Source organism: Papio anubis, chromosome 3, assembly GCF_008728515.1.
Source record: "Papio anubis isolate 15944 chromosome 3, Panubis1.0, whole genome shotgun sequence".
NCBI lineage: Eukaryota > Metazoa > Chordata > Mammalia > Primates > Cercopithecidae > Papio > Papio anubis.
In genome coordinates, this window is record NC_044978.1 from 65,773,659 (window position 1) to 65,793,348 (window position 19,690).

Sequence of the window (19,690 nt, forward strand, 5' to 3'; positions counted from 1 at the left end):
ACTTGAGCCCAGTGCTGGGATGGGCAGCAGGTGCTTGGAGCCAGAAAGCAAGTAACAAAACACATCCAAGTGGAAAAAAAGTGTTCAGTATCACTCAGTGATGCCCAAAAGCACTTCAAAGCAAAGCATCTATGAGGTGATTATGAGTGTCTATGCATGGAACCAAGAAGAATAATGAAATGAGGTTAATGTTGGAAAGCAAAATGACAGTAAATCTGAGAGAGAGAGTGGAGTTTTGCCCACCCATGGCCATGCTGTTCCTTTTTCTAAAATGCTCTCCTTTCTCTTTCTCATCTCTTGCCTATTTAACATGAAGACTCATTACATATGTCAATACTTCTTAGAAATTTCCCAAACTCTCTTGGCTGAGTTGAATGTGCACTGCCTTAATATTCTGCTTGTTTCGATACCCATTTACCTGCTGTTGTAATTGTCAATATGACTTCTCTAAGTACCCGTAGAAAGCAGGATATCCCTAGTGCATGACACAGTACCTAGCACTAAAACAGTGCCTGATGATGGCTGTGGAATGTGCACCAAGTGTGATATTATCAAGAGGAAATCTGGATAGAAGTCAAAAGACCTGGTTTTTCATCTCTGTTCTGACACTATATGACTTTGGGCAAGTCTTTTCTCTGTGCCTGAGTTTTCAAATCTTTAGAATGAGGAATTAATATTATTATTATTATCATTATTATTATTATTTTGAGACACAGTCTCTCTCTGTCACCCAGACTGGAGTGCAGTGGCATGATCTTGGCACACTGCAACCTCCGCCTCAGAGTTCAAGTGATTCTCCTGCCCCAGCCTCCCTAGTAGCTTGGACTACAGGCACCTGCCGCCATGCCTGGCTACCTTTTATATTTTTAGTAGAGACAGGGTTTCACCATGTTGGCCAGGCTGGTCTCAAACTCCTGACCTCAAGTGATCTGCCTGCCTCGGCCTCCCAAAGTGCTGGGATTACAGGTGTGAGCCACCTCGCCCTGCCAAGATTATCTTTAAAGTTATTTAAAACTGTAACATTCTATGGTTCAATAGTGAAGTTTTCTTCTCTACTTTTCATCTTGAATTCAAAACGTGCTGTACTGTTAGTATTTCTCATCCCGAGTTGATCCATTGTAACACCCTTTCTTAACATCCATTACACCTAGATTCATGACCAGTAAAGGAGCCAATGTTTGCTGTTCTATTTTTAGAGGCTTTTTGTCATAACTATACAAAACTGTGAAGGTAGCATTAATTGCATGATCTCCACAGACACCTGTAAGCAAGCAAATATAGGTGATTTTCACATTCTCATTTACCATTCTTGATTTTAAAAAATCATGTCATATCACAAACTTCTCATATGCAAATATGCAAGCACAAGGAGAGCATTGTCACTGCATTCAGAAGAAATCTACCATGGAGTTTAGTTATGAAAACCTACATGCTTAAAATGATTCTTATCTCTAGTGAGCAATACTTTGCAATCCTCGTTCTAACTCTTTTACTTGTTCTTTGTCTTTCCTTGGGCCATCTTCCAAGACCCTCAGTGCAGAAGTACTCTTTCTTCAACTCACTGCTGATGTGTCCTTTCCAAAATACAGATAGAAACACAAATATCATATTCAAATACTTTTCCCTTTATAGCTTTCAAATTTATAACCTTAGAACAAGAAAGGACATTACAGTTTATGCAGTCACAATTGTTCTGGTGAGTCAGTGAAGTAACCACACTTTTCAGTTGCATACATTTAAAACAAATATGACTAAGTAATTGTTTACATTTTCTGTAACCCCTAAACCATATAATCCTGAGCAAGTAACTTCACCTCCCTGAGTCAAATGTGAAACTGGAGAATTTGAATCAATAATACTTGAGGAATCTTTCCTTTTTTAAAATTCTATACATTTTTTTAAGTTTTATTTTAGCTTCAGGGTTACATGTGCAGGTTTGTTATATAGGTAAATTGTGTGTCATAGAGGTTTGGTGTACAGATTATTTCATCACCCAGGTAATAAGCGCAGTACCCAATAGGTCATTTTCCAGTCCTCACCCTCCTCCCACCCTCTGCCCTCAAGTAGGCCCAGGTGTCTGTTGTTCCCTTCTTTATGTCCATGTGTACTCAATGTTTAACTTCCACTTATAAGTGAGAACATGTGGTGTTTAGTTTTCTGTCCCTGTGTTAGTTCGCTTAGGATGATGACTTCCAGTTCCATCCATGTTGCTGCAAAGGATATGTCTTTTTATGGCTGTGTAGTATTCCATGGTATATATGTGCCACATAAAAGTCTATAAATATATTACCATCTCTTTGCATGCAAAGAGATAATTTGAAAAAAAAACTGATAACAAAAATGATCATTATAAAATTAGGACTGCTTGCAATAAAAAGGAACAAGATCATGTCCTTTGCTGGAAAATGGATGGAGCTGGAAGCCATTATCCTCAGCAAACTAAAACAGGAACAGAAAACCAAACACCGCATGTTCTCACTTATAAGTGGGAGCTGAACAATGAGAACACATGGACACAGGGAGGGGAACAACACACACTGGGGCCTGTCAGGGGGCAGGGGAGAGAGAGTATCAGGATAAATAGTTAATATATGTGGGGCTTAATATCTAGGTGATGGGGTGACAGGTAGGCAGACCACCATGGCACACATTTACCTCTGTAACAAACCAGCACCTCCTGCACATGTTTCCCAGAACTCAAAGTAAAATTATCCCAGCCCGCGGGATCGTCGAAGCAGGCCCTGGAGGAGGGAGTGGGAATTTGGGGGACAAGAGACACGAGAAATGGAGACAAGACAGTGCTCTGATCAAGTCTCGTTTAATGGCAGTAATGCAGTGCCTTATATACACTTGGAGGGGAAGGGGTTGGGCCAGAGGCGGAGATGATCTCATCGCAGAGGGCGTGACCAAGTAGGTATTGGTTTCTCTGGTCGAAGGTCATGTTGCACCTGCGCTGTCAGTTGGTAATTTTCCCGGGCGCGGGATGGTGCCTGCGCTACAAAGTAACAATTTTCGCAGCCGCGGGGAAAAACAAGTGAAGAAGCAGGAAGAGCGCCATCTTTTATGAGGTATTGATACAAAAGAGAAACAACAAATCTAGGGAGGAGGTAGAAGGTGGAAAGGAATAGAGCTCGGGCGTTTAATCATTAATTATTATTTGCTATGGCCGGGGCGCGCAGCTCCGGACAGGTCCCCCTTTTTATTATTTTATGATAAGAAATGACCCCTCGGGAACTGCGCCTGTCTTAGGTTGGGTCATCTCATCCCCATCTTCTAGGCCCGTCATGGGATAAGGCAGCAGCAAGGGCGGCCCTCCTGTCTTAGGCTCCGATGGAGATAGTGTCCTCTTACCCGTCATTGACTGTCCAGTTCAGCACGCAGGGGAGGTGGTCTTATTAAGGTAAATAAGACTCACCATTTTCCGTCATCTCAAGGCGATGATAATGGACCTGTATAGGCTTGGCCTGGAAGGCCTCAATTTGTTGTCTAACAAACGCCATAAGCTTATTAAGGATTATAGGCCCGAGAGTGAGAAAGAGTAGAAGAGTAAGTAAAGGACCAAGGAATGGCAGGAGATAGGGGAGAAGTCCATCGAGTCCAGTCCACAAGGGATTGGTGGCCAGGCCTTTTCTGCGCTTTTCTAGTTCTTCTTGTAAAGTCTTTATCTTATCTCTGACGATTCCGGATTTGTTGGCGTAAAAACAGCACTTTTCCTGGGTGATTCTGTCTGACGGAAGTTCAGATATTTGTCCCCCTCTGCAGTCACAAGGCTGGCCGTAACGTTTTCGTAATAATTCTCTTGCTTTACGAGGGTCACCAAAACCTGCATAGACTGTCACTATGCTATATAGAGCGATTATTTTCCAAAGGAATCTCATTTTAGGCTTCATTTTCTGAAAAACAAAAAGGAAGAAACTTCTCAGGGAGATTTATCTTCCCTGGACTGACAATGGTTATGATTTATTTGTCTTACCAATCTTTCAGGCAGCCATCTGGCTGCATCATTTTTTTGCGAGAAGATGCATACTGAGCCTCTTCCCCAAATTAAAACTGGATCGGGGCCATGCCATGAATTATCAAGTGGATCTTTCCATTTTACCATTGCGAACTGTTTTTGAGATTCAGGATGCCAGAAACGATCGGCAGCAGATTTTCCATGACTGTCCAAATTTAAAAAATTAAGGATAAACAGGGCATGATTGAGTATGTTTCTGGGGGTACCCTTCACGGGGTACCAGCTCCCCCCTTTTAATTTTGTGATAACAGTTTTTAATGACAGATGAGCTCTTTCTACTATACCTTGTCCTTGGGGATTGTAGGGAATGCCTGTGGTATGTTTAATTTGTAGGGTATTACAGAATTGTAAAAAGGCTTTGGCTATATAACCAGGGCCATTATCTGTTTTAATTTGTTTGGGTATTCCTAAGATAGAAAAGCAGTGTAATAAATGAGCTATGACATGTTTCGTGGCCTCTCCTGTTTGGAGAGTTGCAATAATGAACCCACTATAGGTGTCTATGCATACATGGATATATTTTAATTGACCGAATTCTGAGTGGTGAGTAACGTCCATTTGCCAAATTTCGTTGGGAATGAGTCCTCGGGGATTAACTCCTAGATGAGGAACAGGTAAATGCGTTATGCAGTTGGCGCATTGTTTAACTATTTGTCGAGCTTGTTCTCTGGTAAGTTTAAACATAAGTCTTAAGGTTTGGGCGTTTAAATGATGTAAGGCGTGTGCTTTTTGTGCTTGTTGTAAATTGTCTGTAGTGACTGTGGCTATGGTTTTTGTTGCCGTGTCGGCTGTTGCGTTACCTTGTGTTAAAGGTCCCGGTAATCCTGAATGTGCTCTAATATGTCCAAGAAAAAAGGGAGTAGTCCTTTTTTGAATAAGTTGTTGACATTGTAAAAATAGGTTAGCTGTGTCTGAAATATGTTTAATTTGAGGCACGGTCTCTAAGAGGGGTATTGAATGAGCCAGGTAGGCGCTGTCTGTGTAAATGTTAAGTGGCTGACAAGGAAAAGCTGATAATGCTGCAATTATAGCTTGCAATTCGACCAGCTGAGCTGATGTATAAGTGGTCTGGAATTTAACGATTACATCATTGTAGGTGTAAGCGGCAAGTCCTGTGGAAGATCCATCAGTGAAAATTAGTAATGCGTCATTGAGAGGTTCTTTACTGGTAATATGGGGAAACACAAACGCATGAAGTTTGCAAAATTGAATGAGTTTGTTAGGTGGGTAATGGTTGTCAATTGTGCCAGTGTAAGAAGCGCAAGCAATTGGCCAGGCTTCCGTATTTTGTAACAGCCAATGGATGTGAGATTGAGTGTAGGGCTGTATAATGGTAGAGGGTTCTATTCCAAAGTATTTTCTACTGTTTTCTCTTCCCAAGATAATTAGATCAGCTATTGCATCATAATAAGGCAACAAAACCTTTTTAGGGGAGGAAGGCAGGTGTACCCACATAATGGGATTATTCTGCCAGAATAAGCCAGTAGGGGTTATTGCTGTGCTAAAAATAATGAATATTAATGGCTGAGAATAATCAATACTGGTAACAAATTGTGTTGCAATGGCATGCTCTACCTGTTGGAGTGCTATTAATGCTTCTTTGGTAAGGGACCTGGGAGATTTTGGATTAGAGTCTCCTTTTAATATATCGAAAAGAGGTTTTAACTCTCCTGTAGTGAGCTTTAAATACGGCCGAAGCCAATTTATGTCTCCCAGTAATTTTTGGAAATCATTTAAAGTTTTTAAATGATCACGACGTATAACGGCCTTTTGATTAATGATTTTGGGTCCATTAATTTGGAAACCAAGATAGGTGTATGGATCTTGTAATTGTACCTTTTCTGGGGCTATTTGTAGTCCGGCTGCTGTTAACTCTTGTTTGAGTTGGGCAAAACACTGTAAGACTTGTTCGCCAATTTCTCCTGCTATTAAAATATCATCCATATAATGTATAATGTACATTTGTGTCCATGTTTTTCTGACTGGCTCTATAGCAGCAGCTACATATTTTTGACACAAGGTAGGACTATTGGCCATACCCTGAGGTAAGACTTTCCATTGATAGCGCTTCATTGGTTGCTTAAAATTTGTAGATGGAAGACTAAAGGCAAATCTTTTTTGGTCAGCAGGGTGAAGGGGAATTGTAAAAAAGCAATCTTTAAGGTCAATAATGATTTTAAAATATTTTTGAGGAATCGCAACCGGTGAAGGCAATCCTGGTTGTAAGGCACCCATAAGGATCATAGTGATATTTACTGCTCTTAAATCTTGTAAGAGTCTCCATTTACCAGACTTCTTTTTAATAACAAAAATAGGTGTATTCCAAGGAGAATTACTTTCCACAATATGTCCTGCCTCCAGTTGTTCCTGCACTAACTGTTGGGCAGCACTTAATTTATCATTGAGTAAAGGCCACTGATCAACCCAAACGGGCTCATCTGACTTCCAAGTAATGGGGTCAGCGCACCTTTGGGGTGCAGGTATGTCAGTGACCTGAGCTAAAAATTTCCAAACCCCTTTTTATCAAGTTGTCCTGAAACCAGTATAGGCTGTGGGATACCGTTTTCTCCTTTTCCAAGACCTTTACCAGGGGTGTATCCTTGAGTTAACATTTGTGCAGTAACTGTATCATTTGGACTACACATTATAATTTTCATTTGAGAAAGCAGATCTCGCCCCCACAGGTTAACAGGTAGGTAAGGGATGACAAATGGCTTAATGAGGCCTGAATTGTTTTCTTTATCTGTCCATGTTAGGTATTTAGAACTTTGTTTAGGATTACTGCTTTGCCCAATTCCTCTCAAGTGAGTTAAAGTCTCTGTGGTAGGCCAATGAGAGGGCCAATCTTCTTGTTTAATGATAGTTACATCGGCCCCTGTGTCTATTAGCCCAGTGAATGCCTTCCCGTCTAACCATAAGGTTAGAGAGGGTTTTTGATTTGTAATTGGTTGCACCCAATATATATCTGATGATCCGAAACCTTTTATATTTCTATTAGAGTGTTGGATATTATTATCTGTTTTAACCAAAGGTAGTAGGATTAACTGAGCTATTCTAACTCCTTGAGGGACAGTAATAATGTTGTTAATAGCTCTGGCCATAACTTTAATTTCTCCTTCATAATCATTATCGATAACTCCAGGGAGGACTTGTAAGCCTCTCATGGTGACACTACTTCTTCCTAAAAGTAGCCCAAAAGTGTTAGGTGGTAAGGGTCCATATATTCCAGTATTTAAGGTTTGTGGTCCCATTTCAGGTGTTAGTACTGTGTGGGAGGTGGAACTGAGGTCCAGTCCTGCACTTCCTGGGGTTGCTCTACTAAGCTTTGAAATGGATTGCTGTTGCTGGCTGGAACAAAGCTGACTGCCCCATATGCTTGTTTCGGGGCCTGGGGCTGGCCCCTCATCCCGTTTCCCTGCCTGGCAGATAAAGGATGTCCTTGACTGTCAGTTTTAGATTTACATTCGTTTGCCCAGTGTCTTCCTCTTTTACACCTTGGGCAAAGGCCTGGGATTTTCGCTTCTGGATTTTTATTTTGGTTTTCATGGCAATCTTTTGCAAAGTGTCCCCTTTTACCGCACCTAAAACATCCCCCTTTATCTTTACCTTTGTTAATGAGGAAGTCTCTTACTGTTTGGCCGCTAAAAGCGGCGGCCATTGCTAGGCCTTGTTGATATGAGGGCCCAATATCTGAACAAAGGCGAATGTATCCTGTTAAATCTGTTTTCTTTCGATAAGGTCTGATTGCCGCTTGGCAGGCGGGGTTAGCATTTTCATAAGCTAACTGTTTAACATAATCTACACCCGTTTCTGCATTTCCAAAAATTCTACCTGCCGTGGTCATAAGTCTATGCACAAAGTCTGAAAATGGCTCATCGGGTCCTTGTTTGACCGCTGTGAGTGAGGCCCCTGGATCTCCTTTAACGGGAAGTTTTCTCCAGGCTTTTATAGCGGCAGCCTGGATTTGTGAGAACAATCCAGGATCATATTGCATTTGGGCCCGAGTGTCTGCATAATTACCTGAACCCGTTAACATATCAAAATCCCAACCGTTTCCTGCCTGTTGATTTCTTTTAGCTGTATCTCTACAATTTTCAAAGAACTCTGACTTCCAAATTAAGTGGTCTCCCCCAGAAAGGACTGCCCTAACTAAGGTATTCCAGTCTGTAGGAGTGAGCCAATTCTCAGCTACAGATTCTACTATAGCAAGAGTATATGGAGCAGTAGCCCCATACTGAGAGGCAGCAGTCTTTAACTCTTTTATAATAGTAAAGTCAAACCCAGTATGATGTCTCCAAGCCTGTCCCTGTTCATCTATGGTTTCAGTGACCGGAAAAACGTCTTTGGGGGAGGAGTCTTCTCTATGTCGGCTAGCAACCAACCCCCCTCTTGGAACATGTTGTCCAGGCCGCTGAGGTGGGCGCAAGGAACCCTCCATAGCGTCTGAATTGGATACTTTTTCATTTCCTGTTTTTAGCTTTTGGAGCCTAATTATCAATGATTGATGTAACTCTTCAAGTTTAATTTGCTCTTCTAGTTGAGCAATTTTTTGTTTTAATTCTTCTTTGGGATCTATTGCTGCCATAACAATGGGCGCAGAAGCCTCATTATATGTCTTATTATATGGGGGCGGGTATGAAGTAAAGGGAGGCAGATCAGGGTTGTGATATTTAGCTGCCTCTTCCTCTAAATCATCCCAATTTATGTCCGATGGATTAGGCTTATTAATTTCCTCCTCTTTTTGAAGCATCTGTAAAATTGGGTATTTTTTTGGTTTGTTTTCGTGTGGCATTTCTTTATCTGTTACAGAAGGAGACTTAATTTCCTCATGATCACTTTCGAGGGAAATGAGGTCCTCCTCCGTATCTTGCGGAGGCTTTGCGAGGTTAGAGCAGGAGCTGACCTTTAAAATATGCTCTGTCTGAGCGACCGCAGCCATGACTTGCGGATCGGCCTCCTTTTTATCTATTAAATCTCTAATGAGGTTCCAATAAGAGAAGGCGGTCACAGGAATTTTTTCTGGCCCAAAAGTATTATAATAGTCTTGAAGACAATCCCCTACTCTACGCCATCTTTTGATATCAATAGTTCCTTCCTGTGGGAACCAAGGGCAAGTATCTTTTACAAAATCAAAAAACTTAAACAAATCATTACCTTTAACCTTTACTCCTCGTATCTTTAAAGCCTCTTTTAATTGTCCTACATAGATCTGATGCTGACTTAATTCTTGTCCCATTTCGGACGCGCCACTTACCTTCGATTCAGACGCGGCAGGTTCCCGTGGAGATCGGAAGAGTTTTACTCCTTTTGTCTGGGTTAGTGGTCGACCGTCCTTTGGCGTCCTCTTCCTCACGGAGTCCCTCGTTTCCAGGCCCCACGTTGGGCGCCACGTATCCCGGCCCGCGGGATCGTCGAAGCAGGCCCTGGAGGAGGGAGTGGGAATTTGGGGGACAAGAGACACGAGAAATGGAGACAAGACAGTGCTCTGATCAAGTCTCGTTTAATGGCAGTAATGCAGTGCCTTATATACACTTGGAGGGGAAGGGGTTGGGCCAGAGGCGGAGATGATCTCATCGCAGAGGGCGTGACCAAGTAGGTATTGGTTTCTCTGGTCGAAGGTCATGTTGCACCTGCGCTGTCAGTTGGTAATTTTCCCGGGCGCGGGATGGTGCCTGCGCTACAAAGTAACAATTTTCGCAGCCGCGGGGAAAAACAAGTGAAGAAGCAGGAAGAGCGCCATCTTTTATGAGGTATTGATACAAAAGAGAAACAACAAATCTAGGGAGGAGGTAGAAGGTGGAAAGGAATAGAGCTCGGGCGTTTAATCATTAATTATTATTTGCTATGGCCGGGGCGCGCAGCTCCGGACATAAAATGAAATTAAATTTTAAAAAAATAAAAATAAATAAAATAAAATTAGAACTGTTCAAATCAATCCATTCACGTAATATTTATCATAACAATCATGTCTATTTTCCACATAAGGCCACATGAAAACAGACTTTTACAAAGATTCTCAGAGTATCCTAAAGTTTACAGAGAATAAGACACCATTATTTTCTTTAGAAGTTCTAAGTCCTGAAGTTACCAAGACAGTCTGTCAATCAGTCTTTTTCCTGACAAATATAAAAATCTCAGCTGGGCTAATTACTCAAATTCCTCCTTAAATAAAAGTAAAGAATCACTTATTATTATCCCAGTTTACCACCTTTTAAAATTAACCCCAGAATTTCATAAAAGTTTTGGTTTTATTTTATTCTCATCATCACATTATACTTGTGAAATAAGTAGTGCTTTGGCACTGATTTTTGAGATGAGACTGTAACAGCTGAAAAAATGTTAAAACTTGTGAAAAATGATCCAGCAATATACAGGCCAATCCAGACTACCCTAGAAAGTTAGTAAAACACAAGGAGATAAGGTTATTTTTTATCTCAATACGAGTTAGAAAAAAAATGCTTCTTTTTTTTTTTTTTTTTTTTTTTTTGAGACGGAGTCTCGCTCTGTCGCCCAGGCTGGAGTGCAGTGGCACAATCTCGGCTCACTGCAAGCTCCGCTCCGCCTCCCGGGTTCACGCCATTCTCCTGCCTCAGCTTCCCAAGTAGCTGGGACTACAGGCGCACGCCACCACGCCCGGCTAATTTTTTGTAATTTTAGTAGAGACGGGGTTTCACCATGTTAGCCAGGATGGTCTCGAACTCCTGACCTCATGATCCACCCGCCTCAGCCTCCCAAAGTGCTGGGATTACAGACGTGAGCCACCGCGCCCGGCCAAAAATGCTTCTTATAATTGAATTTGATTGCTTTTATTCTTGCCTTCTCCTAAATGTTATATCCCACATCTTTTTACACTAAACTTGTACTCTACTCAATGAACTAGCATTCTACAATTAGCCTGGGAACCTGAGATGTTTATGATTAAAACTCCCAGCAAAATCAGCATACAAGGGACATACCTCAATGTAATAAAAGCCATCTATGACAAACCCACAGCCAACACAATACTCAATGGAGAAAAGTTGAAAGCATTGCCTCTGAGAACTGGAATAAGACAAGGATGCCCACTCTCACCACTCCTATTCAACATAGTACTGGAAGTCCTGCCAGAGCAATCAGACAAGAGAAAGAAATAAAGGGCATCCAAATTGGTAAAGAGGAAGTCAAACTGCCGCTGTTTGCTGATGATATGATTGTTTACCTAGAAAACCCTAAAGACTCTTCCAGAAAGCTCCAAAAACTGATAAAAGAATTCAGCAAAGTTTCCAGATACAAAATCAATGTACACAAAATGGTAGCTCTTCTATACACCAACAGCAACTAAGCTGAGAATAAAATCAAGAACTCAACCCCATAGCTGCCAAAAAAAAAAAAAAAAAAAACAAAAAAAAAACTTAGGAATATACCTAATCAAGGAGGTGAAAGACCTCTACAAACAAAACTACAAGACACTGCTGAAAGAAATCGTAGACCACACAAAAGATGGAAACACATCCCAAGCTCATGAATGGGTAGAATCATTATTGTGAAAATGACCATACTGACAAAAGCAATCTACAAGTCTACATATTAAATGCAATTCCCACCAAAATACCACCATCATTCTTCAAAGAACTAGAAAAAACAATTCTAAAATTTATATGGAACCAAAAAAGAGTCCACATAGCCAAAGCAAGACTAAGCAAAAACAATAAATCTGGAGGCATAACATTACCTGATTTCAAACTATAATATAAGGCCATAGTCACCAAAACAGCATGGTACTGGTATAAAAATAGGCACATAGACCAATGGAACAGAATGGAGAACCCAGAAATAAAGCCAAATACTTAGAGCCAACTGATCTTTGACAAAGCAAACAAAAACATAAGGTGGGGAAAGCACACCCTTTTCAACAAATGGTGCTGGGATAATTGGTTAGCCACATGTAGGAGGATGAAACTGGATCCTCATCTCTCACCTTATATAAAAATCAACTCAAGATGGATTAAGGACTTAAATCTAAGATCTGAAACTAAATCTAAGATCTGAAAAATTCTAGAAGATGACACTGGAAAAACTCTTCTAGACATTGACTTAGGCAAGGATTTCATGACCAAGAACCCAAAATCAAATGCAATAAAAACAAAGATAAATACCTGGGACTTTTCAAACTAAAGAGTTTTTGCATGGCAAAAGAACTATCAGCAGAGTAAACAGACAAGCCACAGAGCGGGAGAAAATCTTCACAATCTGACAAAGAACTAATATCCAGAATCTACAAGTAATTCAAACAAATCAGCAAGAAAAAAACAAAACACAACAAAATAAAAGAACAACAATCCCATCAAAAACAAAAAGGTGCAAAAAACAAACAAAAAACCTTAGAAATATACCTAACCAAGGAGGTGAAAGACCTCTACAAGGAAAACTACAAAACACTGATGAAAGAAACCATAGATATGAACAGACAGTTCTCAAAAGAAGATATACAAATGGCCAACAAGCATATGAAAAAATGTTCAACATCACTAGTAATCAGGGAAATGCAAATCAAAACCACAATGTGTATCACCTTACTCCTGCAAGAATGGCCAAAATCAATAAATAGTAGATGTTGGCATGGATGCAGTGATCAGGAAACACTACTAAACTGCTGGTGGGAATGTAAACTAGTATAACCATTATGGAAAACAGTGTGAAGATACTTTAAAAACTAAAAGTAGAACTACCATTTGATCCAGCAATCCCACTACTGGGTATCTATCCAGAAGAAAAGAAGTCATTATACAAAAAAAAGGAAAAATGCTTTCACATGCATATTTACAGCAGCACAATTCGCAATTGCAAAAACATGGAATCAATCCAAATGCCCATCAATCAACGAGTGGATGAAGAAACTGTGGTGTGTGTGTGTGTAAATGGAATACTACTCAATCATAAAAATGAATGAATTAATGGCATTTGCAGAAACCTGGATGAGACTGAACACTATTATTCTAAGTGAAGTAACTCAGGAATGGAAAAACAAACATTGTCTGTTCTCACTCATAAATGGAAGCTAAGCTATGAAGATGCAAAGGCATAAGAATAACACAGTGGACTTTGGGGACTCAGGGGGAAAGGGTGGGAAGGGGTTGAGGGATTAAAGACTACAGATCAAGTGTAGTGTGTACTGTTCAGGTGATGGGTGCACCAAAAATCTCACAAATCACCACTAAGGAATTTACTCATGTAACCAAACACCACCTGTTCCCCAGTAACCTATGGAAATTTTAAAAAAAATTTTAAGTATACTTTCTCAGTTTGACAGTGTGGCATAAAGATAAAATGTTCATTTAGGACTTGATGTATTTTTAACTGAAAGTAATAACATAATTTAAATTTTAAAGAAAATATTTTATTGAAGTGCTCAATTTTCCCATTTTTTTAAATTGAAATAAAATTTGCATAGACTGAAATGTACATATCTTGAATGTGCAATTCAATGAGTCTAGAAAAATATATATACCCAAATATGACCACCCAAATCAGGATATTAATTATTCCCCTTTCCCAAAGGTGTTCTTGTGCCCCCATCCAGTCAATCTGTATCCCACATAGGTAAAAACTGTTCTGATTCTGATCACCATAGAATAGATTTACCAAGCTGGGCAGGGAATTTCATATAAATGGAATCTAAATATATAAATAAATCTATTATGTTGTATGCACTAGTAGTTTTTTATATTGCTGAGTAACATACTACTGTATGACTATGCCATAACTTGTATATTATGAATAAAGTTGCTATAGCATCTTTATTGACAAATTTTGGAGACAAATATTCATTTCTCTTGCATAAATATTTATTAGTGGAATTGCTGTGTCTTAGGCAGATATATGTTTACTTTTACAAGAAGTTGCCAAATAGTTGTACAAAGTGATTGTATCCTCTTATATATCCTCCAGGGTTAGAGTTCAAATTACTCCACATCCTTGCAAACATTTGGTGTTGTTTTAAATTGTGTCTATTCTATGGGAAATAAAATGTCATATCATTTTATATCTCACTGTAGTTTTATTTACATTTTCCTGTTGACTTGATCTTGAGCAATATTTGAACATTCATACATCTGTTAAAAAGTTGCTGTTCAAGTCTTTTGGATATTTTTTATTGAATTTTCTTTTTATTATTATTTTATAAATACCAATTACAAGTCCATTGTAAAATATATTTATTGACAGTCAGTCTGTCACTTGACCTCATTTTCTTTTGATGTTTGTTGATGAACAGAAATTTTTAACGTTGTTATTTTCTTTTTTGGTTACTGCTTTGTAGAACTCTAAAAATCTTGTGTGGGTACTAATACTGAAGATATTCTCCAGTGTGTTTCCCTATAAAGTTTATAATTTTAACTTTTATATTTCTGTCTATGATCCATATTGAATAAATGTTTATTCCTGGTATAAGGTAAGGTTCTGTTTTATTTTTCCCCATATATTTTTAGTGCTACTTTAATTTTTAAAAACACATTCTATAATGTTTACAACAACTATAAACAAATGTTATTGATATTTTTAATATCTGGCAATCCTGGTAAGTTTACTTTTAAGTTCCAGCAGTGATTTTGTAGGTGTCTTAGAATTTCTGTGTAAAAACTTGTTGCCTGTAAACAGACAGTTTTATTCCTTCCTTTCTTATTTGTCATCTTCTTGCATGCTTGCAAGCCAGGACTTCTAAAACAATGTTAAATAGAAGTGCCCACTGCAAACTTCTTAGTCTTTTCTAAGTCCTTGGGGAGAAGCTTTCAAAATGTAAGTATGATGTTAAGTAAGATATTTTCTAAAGGCTTGTCACAAATTGAGCAAGTTCCCTCCTATTCTAAGTTCCTGAGAAATTTTATCATAACATGGTGTTGAATTTCAACTTTTTCAATATCTCAATTCCTAAAATAGGTATAGGGCTACTTAGCTTTTCTATTTCTCTTTTTCAACTCAGTTTGGTACTCATTATTTTTCCAGGAATTTGTCCATTTCACCTTAGTTCTTGAATTGACAAGCATAAGTTATTTCACAAATATCCTTTTACTCTTCTTTCACTATCTATAAAATCTGCATTTACATACTCTCTGTTAATTCTGATACTGGTAATTTATGTATTCATTCTTTCTTAATCAGTCTTGCTGGGGATTTGTATTAGTTTTTCATTGCTATTATAACCAAATGCCACAATCACAGTGTTTAAAACAACAGAAATTTACTCTCTTAAGTTCTAGAAGCCACAAGTCCAAAAAGAGTCTTGCAGGTCTAAAATCCAAAGTCAGTATGGCTGGCTTTTTCTGGAGGCTTCAAGGGAGAATCTATTCCTTGCCTCTTCCAATTTCTGGTGGGTGCCGACATTCCTTGCTTCTGGCCACATACAGCAATCTGTTTTCCTTATCACACTTCCTTCTCCTCTTCTGTCATCAAATATCCCTCTGCCTCTCACTTTTAAGAACAACTATGGTTACATTCGGGACCCACTCAGATTATCCAGGATAATCTCCATATCGCAAGACCTTTAATTTAATCATACCTGTCACGTCCCTTTGCTATTCTGTTCTATATTTTATTGATTGCTAATGTTATCTTTTTATTTCCTTATTTTTAATTACTTTGGCTTTGATTTGCTCTTCCTTTCTCTTAAACAGGGCTCATTGATTGTAAACATTTTTTTCTTTGCTAATATCAGAGCTATCAATTTCCCTCCATACAATCTTTATCTCTATCCCCAAACATTTTGATATGCATTCATTAGTTAACCACATTCTCTAATTTAGCTTGTGACTTCTTCAACCCATGAGTTATATAGAAGTTTTTTTTTTTAACTTTCAAATATTCATGGATTTTTCTGATTATATTGTTGTTATTGATTCCAGTTTAATTCCATTGTGATCAGAGAACTAACAAAGATTAAGAGAGGTCTGAGAATTTACCTCACTTGCAAGCTAATAAGTTAACCTGACACAAATTTACTGATGCTGGCAGAAGACACAAGACTGCAAATCAGAAATGAAGGACAGTTACAACAATAATAGTAGCAAGAGTGGCCGGGCGCGGTGGCTCAAGCCTGTAATCCCAGCACTTTGGGAGGCCGAGACGGGCGGATCACGAGGTCAGGAGATCGAGACCATCCTGGCTAACACAGTGAAACCCCGTCTCTACTAAAAAATACAAAAAAAATAGCCGGGCGAGGTGGCGGGCGCCTGTAGTCCCAGCTATAGGGAGGCTGAGGCAGGAGAATGGCGTAAACCTGGGAGGCGGAGCTTGCAGTGAGCTGAGATCCGGCCACTGCACTCCAGCCTGGGCGACAATGCGAGACTCCCTCTCAAAAAAAAAAAAAAAATAGTAGCAAGAGTATTAGCATTTGTGCTTGTTCCCTAAAACCTAATTCCCCTATAGTGATGTAAAGAAGACCAGGTGATATGCTTGCACATGCAGTGCATTGTAATACAGAAGAAAAACTTCAAATTTAGGGATTTTGAATCTTACATAATAAACTGGAAGTCTATCTGGTCTTTGCACCATAGGTCACTAAGACTCCATTCAGGCCGGGCGCGGTGGCTCACGCCTGTAATCCCAGCACTTTGGGAGGCCGAGGCGGGCGGATCACAAGGTCAGGAGATCGAGACCACAGTGAAACCCCGTCTCTACTAAAAATACAAAAAATTAGCCGGGCGCGGTGGTGGGCGCCTGTAGTCCCAGCTACTCAGGAGGCTGAGGCAGGAGAATGGCGTGAACCCGGGAGGCGGAGCTTGCAGTGAGCCAAGATCGCGCCACTGCACTCCAGCCTGGGCCACAGCGCGAGACTCCGTCTCAAAAAAAAAAAAAAAAAAAAAAAAAAAGACTCCATTCACTTGTTTTTCAGTAATTTTTCCCTGTGTTCTTCAATACGGATAAGTTCTATTAATCTGTATGCAAGTTCAGTGACTTTTTCTTCTGCTGTCTTCAATCTACTGTTAAGCCTAGCCATGGAATATTCCTTTTCAGTTATTGCACTTCTCTATTCTAGAATTTATATTTGCTTCTTTTTTGTAGGTTTCATTCCTCTCCTGAGAATCCCCATTTGTTTTCTCATTATGAACATCCTTTTCTTTAAGTCTTTGAACATATAAAGCTATTTTAAAGTCCTCGTCTACTTATTTCAACATTTATATCAAGTCCATCTATTTCTGTAATCTGCCTTTTCCCATGACTACAGATTATATATTCCTATTTGTTCACATGTATAAACATTTTTATTGCATATGATATTGAGAATAATACATTTAAGAGACACTTGATTCTGTTATATACTCTGAAGAGTGTTGATTTTTTTTTTCTAGCATGCAGTTTAATTACTGGTTGATCAACTTGATTTTGAAGAGGCGTTTTAAAATAGAACTTCCATAGATGTGGGGAGTTTGTTAGTGCATGTCTTTTTAAATTTAGCCTTTGTGCTAGGGAAAATCCTCTAGTCTTATAACTTTTGTCTTTACTTCTAAAGTGTTTTGGGGTTTCAGTAGAAAGCCCAAGGCACCAAGGCACATATCAAGCCCTTCCAAATAAGCAGGACTCTAAATTATCTCCTCTCTGGTGGGAGTCTGTTCAAATGTCCCTTCAGCTCCTTCAGCCTTTCTGCTGTTGCTTTCTACTGGAATCCATGAAGCCTCCTCTGTGCATATCAAGATCAAATATCAGCCAAGGATTTGAGAGACTTTATTCATGGAATTTAGTGCTCTCTCCTTCATAATACTTCCCCTCTAAATTTCTAATCACTCTTGCAGTCCCAAACTCTATACCCTTATACATCAAGTCAGTAAGACGGCAGCTTTCTCCTTGAGTACTAGCTGTCCCAGACAATACTCCATAGATTGGATTATCCACTCAGGAACAAAAATATTTACAAACATGTAAATCTTACCCAGCAAACTTCCTGTCTTTCAAGGGATGAATTTCTTTCAGTTTCTGCTCGCTTTGGGTAACTCTCCAGTGTCTTCAAATAATAATGGTTTGTTTCCTTTCATGTATTTTGCAGAGTCTATGATTGTTATCTCTAGAAGAGTTAGTCTGACACAAACTACTCTGCCATCACAGGGACAGGAACTTAACTCCACTGGTACATAAAACCAAAAAAGTAATTATAAATGAATTTGCACTATAAAAAAAGATGATCCAAGGAAAAGGCAATTTCCTATCTGCCATCTACAAAACAGGTGAAACAACCCAATATAACCCACTTTGCAGGAGACAGGATTAACAGTATAACTAAAACTATTATTTATTTCATTATAAGTCAATGTGGAAACAAAAACGGTGGGAAGGTAAAATTGTTAACACTGGGACTAGCTAAATCTCATTTGGAATTCTGCATCCTTATTTAAGTCAGGTTTTCTACCTTGACTCTGTGAATCTTTCCTTAGTATTTATAACAAAACTGGAATTATACTCTGTGTGTGTGTGTGTGTGTGTGTACATATTCTCATGCATAATTGTGAAAAGAACACAGCATCTATCTTTGTGGTGGAAGGGAATCTAACCACCTTCATTTTAGCTTATAATTACATGTAAAAATAAGCATGATTTGTAAGTTATTTCCAAACATGTGGGGACAGAAAACTAAAACATATTTTGAGAAATAACAATGCAACTATTGAAGCTAATAGTACAGTCAGAAAAAAAAAAAAAAAAAAAATGCCTTAGGTAAATTGAGACATTTCCAAAGCTAAGAGTGCCTAATGTTGAAAAGGAGCCTACAATCTAAAGTTTTTGTTTCCATGAAGAACATACATGAGCCTATAGTAAAATGTGCAAATATTCTAAACTCTTTGGAATCTGCCCCCATCACAACGACTACCTCCCAAAAAAATCTGTGATGCCCTAATACCCAAGACCTGTGGCAGCAATCTCTGTTACAATGACAATTCCCTAGAGCAATGCTTTTCAAAATATAATATGTACAAGAATCACCAAAAGATCTTCTTAAAATGCAGTTTTATTTGTGAATGAGGCTGTAGATTTTGTATTTCTAACAAGCTCCCAGGTAGTACTACTGATCCATACTCCACATTTAGAGGAGCAAAAGTGTAGAATTCAGATGGATAATTACTGCTGATAAGTTCAAACTAACATCATGCCTTATTTTCCAGGAATGTCACCTCTCTGAATAGAGTAGATATTGGCTAGGACTAGGTTGAGGAAAGCCAGATACCTTGTAAGCAAAATTTGAGGAGACACTCTGAGGTATTGACCCTGAACTTGTGTGACCCTGAAAGTGAGTGCTTCCTTATATTTTGTACCCTGGGCACCTCTCTGGCCTGACCATAATCTTGACCCTGGTGACAGTTAAGATAAGAATAATAATGAATCTGGGAATTAACACTTCAAGAATAAAGAAACACACGGAATAGGAGAAAGAAGACTGGAAATGTGACATAACTTTCATCCACTCTAAATTATATTGGCTATAACTCTTCCTTGACCCCTGCAGTGCCTGACACCATGTGAAAGGAAGGAGTCAACCTACTCACCCAGAATAATAAAAAGAATATCACAGTAGTGGAATATTGCAGAAGATACCCAAAATTTCTAATTTTTATTAGTGGCACAGAATTTACGCTTTAGCCATTAAATATTTCATACAAATAGAAGGAATTTTTCACTGTGCTTTTGAATGACAATATGCTGGTTTTATAAGTG

General features: G+C 39.0%; 1 protein-coding gene across 1 annotated transcript; it reads right to left on the reverse strand.

The window, feature by feature from the left end:
- Positions 1-2,913: 2,913 nt before the first annotated feature.
- LOC116274147 (syncytin-1-like) lies at positions 2,914-9,506 on the reverse strand. The gene is made up of 2 exons (XM_031664297.1): positions 9,270-9,506; positions 2,914-3,893 (listed from the first exon to the last, which is right to left on the reverse strand). Exon 2 carries the CDS (start codon positions 3,888-3,890, stop codon positions 3,396-3,398), a length of 495 nt encoding a protein of 164 aa, XP_031520157.1. The 5' UTR covers positions 3,891-3,893; positions 9,270-9,506; the 3' UTR covers positions 2,914-3,395.
- Between the last annotated feature and the right edge of the window lie 10,184 nt (positions 9,507-19,690).